Source organism: Garra rufa, chromosome 14 (genome assembly GCF_049309525.1).
Source record: "Garra rufa chromosome 14, GarRuf1.0, whole genome shotgun sequence".
Taxonomy (NCBI): domain Eukaryota; kingdom Metazoa; phylum Chordata; class Actinopteri; order Cypriniformes; family Cyprinidae; genus Garra; species Garra rufa.
Window position 1 is genome coordinate 4,615,193 of NC_133374.1, and position 11,518 is coordinate 4,626,710.

The 11,518-nt window shown below is 31.9% G+C and overlaps 1 protein-coding gene across 1 annotated transcript in view; it reads left to right on the forward strand.

Moving 5' to 3' along the window:
* The window catches only part of LOC141285246 (cytoplasmic dynein 2 heavy chain 1-like), a 144,620-nt gene extending 134,110 nt beyond the window's left edge, over positions 1-10,510 (forward strand). The window contains exons 70-73 of the mRNA XM_073818284.1: positions 4,000-4,109; positions 9,294-9,375; positions 9,990-10,106; positions 10,240-10,510. Of these exons, the coding sequence (XP_073674385.1) occupies positions 4,000-4,109; positions 9,294-9,375; positions 9,990-10,106; positions 10,240-10,398 (468 nt within the window). The 3' untranslated portion in view covers positions 10,399-10,510. The remainder of the gene's footprint in view (positions 1-3,999; positions 4,110-9,293; positions 9,376-9,989; positions 10,107-10,239) is intronic.
* The last annotated feature ends 1,008 nt before the right edge of the window (positions 10,511-11,518 follow it).

An 11,518-nucleotide genomic window follows, 5' to 3' on the forward strand; every position in this document is an offset into this window, starting at 1 on the left:
TATAGAAGAAATAATTGCGATTATGGCGATTAATTGTTTGTTTTATGGCTTTGACATACATTTTTATGCGCATTGCTCATTAAATTGTTACAAAGGATCGTTTCGACAGAGGAGAATTTCGACATTATTCTCAAAAAATGTGACTTTATTCTCGAAATATTTCAAATTTATTCTCATAGTATTTTGACTTTATTGAAACATTTTGACTTTATTCTTGTAATTTTGACTTTATTCTAAAAAATGTGAATTTATTCTCTAAACATTTCAACTTTATTCTTGTAATTTCAACCTTATTATTAAAAAGTGTGACTTTATTATCAAAATATTTCGACTTTATTCTCGTAATTTCGACTTTATTCTCTAAACATTTTGACTTTATTCTTGTAGTTTTGACTTTATTCTCAAAAAAAACGTGACTTTATTCTCTAAACATTTTGACTTTATTCTTGTAGTTTTGACTGCATTTAAAAAAATTAATTTATTCTCTAAATATTTTGACTTTATTCTCATAATTTCGACCTTATTATTAAAAAATGTGACTTTATTATCGAAATATTCAAACTTTATTATCGTAATTTCGACTTTTGACTTAGTATTTTGACTTTATTGAAACATTTCAACTTTATTCTTGTAATTTCAACCTTATTATTAAAAAGTGTGACTTTATTATCAAAATATTTCGACTTTATTCTCGTAATTTCGACTTTTTTCTTAAAAAACGTGACTTTATTCTCTAAACATTTTGACTTTATTCTTGTAGTTTTGACTTTATTCTCAAAAAATGTGACTTTATTCTCCAAACATTTTGACTTTATTCTTGTACTTTCGACTTTATTTTCAAAAAATGAATTTATTCTCTAAATATTTCGACTTTATTCTTAAAACATTTCAACTGTTTATTCTTGTAGTTTTGACTTTATTCTCAAAAATTGTGACTTTATTCTAATAACATTTCAATTTTTTTTCTTGTAGTTTAGACTTTAATCTCTAAATATTTCAAATTTATTCTCATAGTATTTTGACTTAATTGAAACATTTCGACTTTATTCTTGTAATTTTGACCCTATCATTAAAAAATGTGAATTTATTATCTAAATATTTCAACCTTATTCTCGTAATTTTGACTTTATTCTCAAAAAATGTGACTATTCTCTAAACATATTTACTTTGTTCTTGAAACATTTCAACTTTATTCTCAAAAAAGTGACTATTCTCGAAATATTTCAACTTTATTCCCGTAGTATTTCGACCTTATTCTCGAAACATGTTGACTTATTATTTTTGTAGTTTTGACTTTATTCTCAAAAAATGTGACTTTATTTACATTTCACAGCTTCAAACAAATCTAGAGAGTCAATGATTCAATTTCACATTCATAAAGACAGTCACTTGCTTTATTCCTGAATGTATCAGCCATTCGAATGAATCAAATAAATGATATGATTCAGTTATTAAATCAGTGACTAGTTTAATTTTGAAAGTATCTTTTCAATGATTTAAATCATTTAATATTTATATATTCAAAATTTTAAATTTAAAACAATCTGAATTTATTAATTTGCTTGCGCTTGTTCCACCTCTGAGCCTCATTAAACATGAAAATACATCTATACAAGCCACCTCTAAAGTACAAACAAATTTGGTTAATACTGATTTCATTTGATTTATTCTTATTCCTATTCTGTTGTTTTAATTAGAAATTTTAAAAAGCCTTACAAATATAATTTTTAGAAAATCTGACATAAAAGATAACATACTTTATTAAAAGTTGCCAAAATGCCATTACAAAGGTAAAACATTCCCCTGTAGATCACTTTAAGGAGTCAAATATCAATTCGTAATTTTGAATACGATTTTTTGATTATTGATTAGGTGCTCCTGAAATTTGACTGTGCTTCTACATTTTTAAGTTAGGAGCACTAAAAAGAAAAGCAAGTGTAGAGCCCTGCCTAAAATGATTCTATAACAGGTTTGTGAACACACAAACTGACCAAAATGAAGTTCTTCGAGGTCCATGTGCCAAAACTCACCCCGAGATGGTCTGTAATCGACCTCAGACCGGATTCCTCATGTTCGCTCCTCTAACAGATAATTGAATCTTATCCATCAGCGCTGTTATGACACACACCTGCTCCAGTGAGTCGAATTTCCACAACAGCAGCTGTTTACAGAGATCTGTGAAATCTGTAAATGTGACCCGTCTATTAACAAATGAACAGATCTGAGCAAAACACACACCTGCAGAAATGCAACGACTCGAATAAACACTTCAAACTGCTTCAAAACAGGAAATCAAGCATATTTGTGTCAGAGACTTTGTGGGTCGTGTTCTGCTGGCTCCTGAACACAGATCTTGCTGAAGTTCTTTAAAGACAACATCATGTATAATGTGAAGGAAATCTGTTGAAAATAATTGGAACTTCATTTTAATTTTAGATTTAGATTGTTTGCTATTAGTATTATAAAGCAAATAAATGACTGTTTATTTATGTCATACATATTTTTAATATATTTATTTGATCATTCTTATTTTTATTTATTTAAAATTAATATGTGATCCTGGACCACAGAACCAGTTATAAGGGCCAGTTTTTTATAAACTGAGGTTTATACAACATTTGAAAACTGGATAAATAAGCATCCATTGATGTATGGTTTGTTAGGATAGGATAATGTTTGGCCGAGATACAACTATGTGATAATCTGGAATCTGTGGGTGCAAAAAAAAAAAAAATACTGAGAAAATCACCTTTAAAGTTGTCCATATGAAGTTTTTAGCAATGCATATTACTAATCAAAAATTACGTTTTGATATATTGGCAGTAGGAAATGTACAACATATTTTCATGGAACATGATCTTTACTTATACTAATGATTTTCGGCATAAAAGAAAAATTGATTATGTTGACCCATAAAGTGTATTTTTAGCTATTTCTACAAATACATCCGTGCTACTTGAGACTGGTTTTGTGGTCCAGGGTAACATATACAGTAGAATACTTAATTATATTTAAAATAAAGGCCTATTCATACACTACATTACTGTTTAAAAGTTTGGGGTCAGTAAGATTTTTTTTTAAAAACAAGAAGTAATACTTTAGTTCATCAAGGATGCATTAAATTAATCAAAAGTGACAGTAAGCATGTTACGTAAGATTTCTATTTCAAATAAAAGCTGTTTTTTGTACTCTTTATTTATCTGTAAATCCTGAAAAATAAAATGTATCACAGTTTCCACAAAAATATTGGGCAGCAAAACTTTTTCCAACTTTGATAATAATACAAAATATTTAAGAGCAGCAAATCAGCATATAAGAATGATTTCTAAAGGATCATGTGACATGATGACTGGAGTAATGATGCTGAAAATTCAGATTTGATCACAGCAATTAATTTCATTTTAACACACATTCACATAGAAAACAGTCGTTTCATATTGTAAAAAATATTTCATAATTTTTACTGTATTTTTGGTCAAATAAATGCAGCCTTGGTAAGCACAAGAAACTTTAAAACCTGAAATGTTTACAAAACATTAAAAACGTCTTATTGACCCCAAACTTTTGAACAGTAGTATATAATAATGTTCATACCAACAGATGATAATGTTATGTTTATTGTAAACGCAAAATGAGTTTATATTGTCCATCAATACAGAGTATTATTTCTGCAACACTTGCACAAAGACATGCTGAGTGTATATTGATATCTTAAATGTGCTACTGATGAATATATAAAGATGGACACGTACAAAAACTATCTGTTGATGTTCTTAGAGTCTCTGTCATTCTGAAGCATAAAGTCTTGTGAGGAAAAGCAGCAGGTGGAGAAAGAGATTTGAGAAGGAAACGGCGATTGTTACTGTACAACTGACACCAGCAGCACTCAAATCACTTCTGTCATCACACACTGATCTCCACGACCAATCACTGATCTCTCTCTCTCTGTGTGTGTGTGTGTGTGTGTGTGTGTGTGTGTGTGTGTGTGTGTGTGTGTAGGGATGGGTGGAGAGGGCAGAGAGGGGCGGACTGCTGTCAGAGATGCTGGATCTGTCGGAGCTCTTCCATCCGGATACTTTCCTGAATGCGCTGAGACAGGAGACCGCCAGGTGATGAACTAAACACACGCCTGAGAAACACACACTTCTGAAGTTAACTTGAAGAGCCTTATGACAGGAATATTATAGTTAAAGGAACACTCCACTTTTTTTGGAAATAGGCTCATTCTCCAACTCCCCCCGAGTTAATAAGTTGAGTTTTACCGTTTTGAAATCCATTCAGCCGTTCTCCTGTTCTGGCGATATCACTTTTAGCGTAGCTTAGCATAGATCATTGAATCCTATTAGACCAATAGCATCACGTTCAAAAATGACCAACGAGTTTTGATATTTGTCCTATTTAAAACTTGACTCTTCTGTAGTTATATCGTCAGGGTGGCCGCGGATCCTTAAAAAGTCTTAAAAAGTCTTAAATTCCGTTGTCCTAAAATAAGGCCTTTAAATGTCTTAATTTGTCTTAAATCTAAATCAAAGGGTCTTAAATTTTTTACCCTTTGAAAAGGAAAAGTTTATCGTTTTGAGGAGAATCTCCTGCGCAGGTTCTAAATCTGTTCTGTTGCTAGACACGCGCTTGCTTGACAACGCCGCAGTGTTGCCAGATTTAGCGGGTTTCCGCCAAACTACACGCATTTGATTCGCAGATTAACTGTTAAGTTTAACCATCATAGAGTAAAAGTTTATAATTAGCACATGTTTTTACGTTGCCGCACACACCTGACGCGAGCACGCGCAGAGAAAGAGAGAGGAGAGAGAGGCGCGCGGCGCGATTCACACAGATTGATTCCTCTTTTAACTGCTATTTGAACGGAAACGTACATACCAAGTCATGTCTTAATACCCGTTTTGGTATTCTGTTTAACAGTCGTTTATGTCTTCAGTGAACCGAAACAGCTGAGAAAGAGATGCGTTTCGATCGGTTCGTGCATTTGGCCTTAAAGAGACAGCGTCCTATAAATACCTGCAGTGAGAAACACTAGTTATTTTACAATTAATTATTAAATTTCCCCTCCTGAATACTAGTGTTATTGATTTTATTACTATCTTTATGTTGTATTCATTTACACTTGTCATTTGTGTAATTGTTCTTGTTTTGTTACTGACCTTTAGTTCAGATAGTAGTTTTTGCTGTGGATGAGAAGTAGCCTACCTAAAGTAAGCATTCAGTAATTAGGGAAAAACAAACTTTTTTTTTTTTTTTGCTGATCCGAAAAATGATCCGATCCATGACTCAAAATCCGTGTTTGTTACATTGGCTTCAAAGAGTGTGAGAGCCTTGACTTTGTCATGGAATAGAAAATAATTTCTTCTTCTGGAATAGTGTTTTCTGTTGAATATTCCCAAGAATAATCAGTTAAATAAAATAATAATTTAAAATATCTTCATAGTTTTGTGCTAGACTTTTGCGGGACTTTCAATTTGGTCTTAAATTTTGTTTGAAAATGGTATTAAAAAGTCTTAAAATGTCTTAAATTTAGCTTGGTCAAACCTGTAGACACCCTGATCGTGTGCTAAGACCGGTGGAAATGCAAAGCTGCGAGTTTCTAGGCTGATAAGATTAGGAACTACACTCCCATTCCGGCGTAATAGTCAAGGAAGTTTGCTGCCGTAATAAGGCTGAAGCAGGAGCAGTAATACCACGCAGCACATGTGCAAATGCTAACATAGCTGGGAACTCATTTCTGATAATACTCCGCCTGCTTCGGCCATATTACAGCAGCAAACTTCCTTGACTATTACGCCGGAATGGAAGTGTAGTTCCTAATCTTATCGGCCTAGAAACTCGCAGCTTTGCATTTCCACCGGTCTTAGCACACGATATAAATACAGAAGAGTCAAGTTTTAAATACAACAAATATGGAAACTCGTTGGTCATTTTTGAACGTGATGCTATTGGTCTCATAGGATTCACTGATCTATGCTAAGCTATGCTAAAAGTGATATCGCCAGAACAGGAGAACGGCTGAATGGATTTCAAAACGGTAAAAATCAACTTATTAACTCGGGGGGAGTTGGAGAATGAGCCTATTTCCAAAAAAAGTGGAGTGTTCCTTTAACTAAATCGTTTTGTTACTTAATTTAATTGAAATAATGCAGTGAATGTTTGCCGTCAAAATGAGAATCCAAACAGCTGATAAAAACATCACAATAATTCACACCACTCCAGTCCATCAGTTAACATCTTGAGAAGACAAAAGCTAAAACAAATCCATCATTAAGATGTTTTTAACTAAAATACAAGTCCATCATCTATAATATTGCTTCCTCTGGTGAAAAAATGATCATCTAGTCTGAATCAGGAGAGAAATCTGCACAGATCAAGCACCATTTACAAGCCAAATTAAATATGTGGCTGGATTTTGATGTGAGAGACAACAAGAGATGGCCATTTTTTTTACTGGAGGAAGACAAGTGTTATAATGGATTATGGACTCATATTTTAGCCAGAAATAACCATTTGAAGTTTAAAATGTCTTAAAGATGGGGGTGTTTCTTGCAAAAAAAAATGCATCTTTTGGCTTCGCAAGATGTTGATTGATGGACTTGAGTCATCACATACACCTGCTAAAATATGTGACATGTTTCTGGGGGAATTCTGGTGAAAATATTTTAATTAGAATTATTAATTTTAATTTTAGATGCAGATTGTTTGCTATTAGTATTATAAAGTAAATAAAGGACTGATTATTTATAAAATAATTATTTTTCATTTATTTATTTATTACAAAAAGTTTGGGGTCAGTAAGATTTTTTAAAAGAATTAATACGTTTGTTCATTAATGCAATAAATTCATCAAAAGTGACACTAACAACATTTATAATGTTACAAAGGATTTTAATCAGGGTTTCTGTGGGTCTTTAAAAATCTTAAATTTAGTTGTATCAAATTTAAAGCCATAAAAAGTCTTAAATTAAAGAAAGATTTAAAGAAAATCTTAATTAGGATTTCAATTTGGGGACAAAAAGACAAGCATTGCGATATGGCTTAATGTGACAAACTTCAAAAAGTTATGATTTTATTACATAAATATGAGTGTTGCATGTTTCAAAATCAGCTATCTTTACCAGGGAAACCATTATATTTCTGCCGTTTCAAAAGCGCCACCTGCTGCCAGAGAACGAATTTGCGTTGTCAATAAGCCTGCCTGCTATTTTTGTTCAGACAAGTACCAAAATCGACCCATATTTTTATGCAGCACTGAACAGGTGGATCGACAAGGAGCTATTGCATTATAAAAATCAAAACAATTAAAGTAGTAGTTCACTTTCAGAACAAAACTTTAGAGATAATGTACTCACCCCCTTTTCATCCAAGATATAATGGATATCTATGGTGCCCCCGAGTTTGAACTTTCAAAATGCAGTTTAAATGCAGCTTCAAACAATCCCATCCAAGTGGTTTTAATTAACACATGGCAGTTTTTTTACTTGAGGAAGTGTTATTATGGATTATGGGCTCATATTTTACCATTTACAGTTTAAAATGTCTTAATGATGGGTTTGTTTCTCACAAAAAATGCAGCTTTTGGCTGCACAAGATGTTAACTGATGGACTGGAGTCATCACATACACCTATTAAAATAAACAAACACCTGCTGAACTAAACTTGGGGTCACAAGTTACCTCAAGTGCTCATTTTTTCCACATACACCTGCTAAACTGAACTTGTGGTATCTTATGTAACAAACAGCTGCTAAACTAAAACCTTGAGGTAACTTACACCACCTGCACACCTGTTAAACTAAACTCACAAAAACTCAATCACATACTTCTGTTACACTAAAATGAGCTCATTTACATACAAAACTCTTAAAGCCTTAATTCCCCCAAATGTATACAGCATTTTCTTTGCTGGAAATGTTTAGTTTATTTATTTATTCCTGAGTTGTGTTTTCTGTTTTCATTTTTCTGGATTGTGTTTTAATGGTGTGATGAATTTTTTACATTTTACACACATTTTCATGCATGCTTTTTACTACCATTATAAAAAAAAATTACCATACAATAGTAATATTTTTTTCATAAATTTAACGTATACATAAAAACTTGGATGTAACAAATCTTTTGATTTAATAGTAATAACATTAGTAAAAATCTAAATTACTATTATTATTATGCATTTTTATACATATTTGTGTATTACTACTAGTATAAATACATTTTACAATACAATAGTAATGTTTTAAATGTCAGATCATTTTCATAACTTATTTGTATTCAAATTGTATTAAGTACATTTTACTATACGGCAATATATTTCATATTTTCAGATCAATCAATGTCGTTATTATTATTAGTAATAGAAGTATTACTAATATTGCTATTATTATTACTTTGAGTAGCACATTTTATTGTACAATGGTAATACTTGGCATCATTTTCATAAAATCAATGGTATTATTGATATTATATAGTAGTAGTATTAGCATTACTAATATTACTATCATTGTTATTATTACTTTGAGAAGTACATTTTATTATACCATAGTAATATTTTGCATCGTTGAATTGTATTATTATTAGTAATAGTAGTATTACTAATATTCCTATTATTATTATTATTTTGAGAAGTACGCTTTATTATACAATAGTAATATATTTAATATTTTTGAATCAACTTCATTATTATTAGTAATAGTAGTTTTACAGTATTTTACAATACAATAGTAATGTTTTAAATGTCAGATCATTTTCATAAACTGTTATTTTTCTTAATATTATATTAAGTACATGTTAATATACAGCAATATATTTCATATTTTCAGATCAATCAATGTTGTTAGAAGTATTACTAATATTCCTATTATTATCACTTTGAGAAGTACATTTTATTATACAACAGTAATATTTTGCATAATTGTCATAAAATCAATAGTATTATTATTATAGTAGTAGTATTATCATTAGTAATATTACTATGATCATTATTATTACTTTGAGAAGTACTTTTAGTGGTTTAGTAATTACTAAAGCTACTAAAGTTTGAATTGAAATAATTTTACAACCCTACTTTTGATTTATTCATCAAATATTTGCCAAACGCTTATATAGTACATTCCATTTTTATGCATATATTCTGTGATTGCTTTTGTGTTTTGTGCATTGCAGAAGTCATAGGGCACTAACAGAGGACGGAAATGATTATTAGACAGAAAATTACAGCCAACATAAGTGAACTTCTGGTTGAAAAAATAATGAAATGCTTTGTTTTAATGCCTTCTTTCTGTGTTTCTGTAGGCTGATGAGCTGCTCTATGGACAGTCTGAAGTTTGTGGCATCATGGAGGGGTCAAATCGCTGACACTAAACTACAAGTGAAGGTACAAATGCTTTCATTGAATAGGGTTTAAAAATACACTCTGACAGTTAATGTTTACTAACAGAGTTGGTGTAATAATATGACTTTTTCCAAGTAACTAGTAAAGTAGCGCATTACTTTTTAATTGACAAGAAAATATCCGAGTTACTTTCCCCCCCCATTTATTGATTAAAAGCTCTCCTGTCCCCATGTTGAGAGAAATTGTAAGTATTCCTCAAAATGAATACAAACAGTTCAATTCAACGTAAACCTGCAATAATTTAATGTTAAATAATACAAATATCCTTTATGTATTTAATCCTATTTTTTTAACCGATGTCTTTGCTGCCGACCTTCGATGATCCAATTCATCCGTGCTAATAAGCAAAAATTACTCAACATGAAAAGGCTTTTACATCTGCCAAAAATAGAACTTTTTATATTAAAAACAAACAAGCAAGCCCTGCTAAGATTTAAAAAGTAATGCAAAAGTAACGTAACGCATTACTTTCAATAAAAAGTAACTAAGTAACATAATTAGTTACTTTTTAGGGAGTAACTCAATATTGTAATGCATTACTTTTAAAAGTTACTTTCCCCAACACTGTTAACTAAGCACTCTCTCTCTTTCTGTAGGTTGGCGGTTTGCAGTTGGAAGGTTGTGTTTTCGATGGAAACCGTCTGGCTGAGAGCCATCATGACTCTCCCAGCGTGTCTGCCGTTCCTGCGTGTTACATGGCCTGGATCCCGCAGGTAACACACACACTTTATCCTCTGATTACACTGATGTGATGTTTTCAGTGAAGGTTGTGCATTATATAGTGTGTGTGTGTGTGTGTGTGTGTGTGTGTGTGTGTGTGTGTGTGTGTGTGTGTGTGTGTTTCAGAGCGCTGTGGGAAGTTATTCTCCGGACGAGTGCATCTCTCTGCCCGTGTACAGCAGTGCTGAGCGTCAGCGTGTGGTGACAAACGTACAGCTGCCGTGTGCCGGAGATCATGACACATGGATTCAGAGCGGAGCAGCGCTTTTCCTCAAACAGCAGTAACACACACACACTGTTTTTGTCATGACCGCTGCACTAAAGCTTCTGTAAGACTGTAGTTTTATTCAGACCTGTTGCAGATATTTATATTAATAAAATAAGAGTTTTTCATTAATATCAAACACTCTCTTTCTCCATTTAATTTTAGTGACATTTTAGTACTTTATTGGTTTGACAAAAATTATACATGCATATATGTGACCCTGGACCACAAAACCAGTCATAAGGTTAAATTTTACAAAACTGAGATGTATATATAATATGAAAGCTCAGTAAATAAGCTTTCTATTGATGTATGGTTTGTTAGGATAGGACAATATTTGGCCGAGATACATCTATTTGAAAATCTGGAATCTGAGGGAGCAAAAAAATCTAAATCCTGAGAAAATCACCTTTAAAGTTGTCCAAATTAGGTTCTTAGCAATGCATATTACTAATCAAAAATTACATTTCGATACATTTACAATAGGAATTCTACAAAAAATCTTCATGGAACATGATCTTTACTTAATTTCCTAATGATTTTTGGCATAAAAGAAAAATCAATAATTTTGACCCATGCTATGTATTTTTGGCTATTGCTACAAACATACCCCAGCGACTTAAGACTGGTTTTGTGGTCCAGGGTCACATATATTGATGCAAATTTAACAAATAAAAATAAATAAATAAATAATTGTAACCAAATAAAATCAGTAGGGCCGGGACTCGATTAAAAAAAATTAATCTAATTAATTAGAGGCTTTGTAATTAATTAATCGAAATTAATCGCATTTTAATCGCATATAAATATTTGACCTGAGAACAGTGAGGAGTACGTTTTTTTCATATGGATTTTTAATTATACCATTGAATAATGACTGAATACATAAGCTTAAGCAGCAAAATATTGTTTATTTTTGTTCAACCAAGTCCAACAGACCAGTGCAATATTGCCATTAAGTGTAGCAAACGGCTCGATGTCCTGCGGTGATATGCGAATTCCTTGTTGCATAGCTTGCACACAACCATGCTCTTATCGACGCTTCCATCCATTCGTTTTTTATAACAAAATTTCCCATCCACAGGGCCAACCAAAGCGAATTCATCAGCTTCTTTGTCCATGTTCACTGTGGTTTGTTTT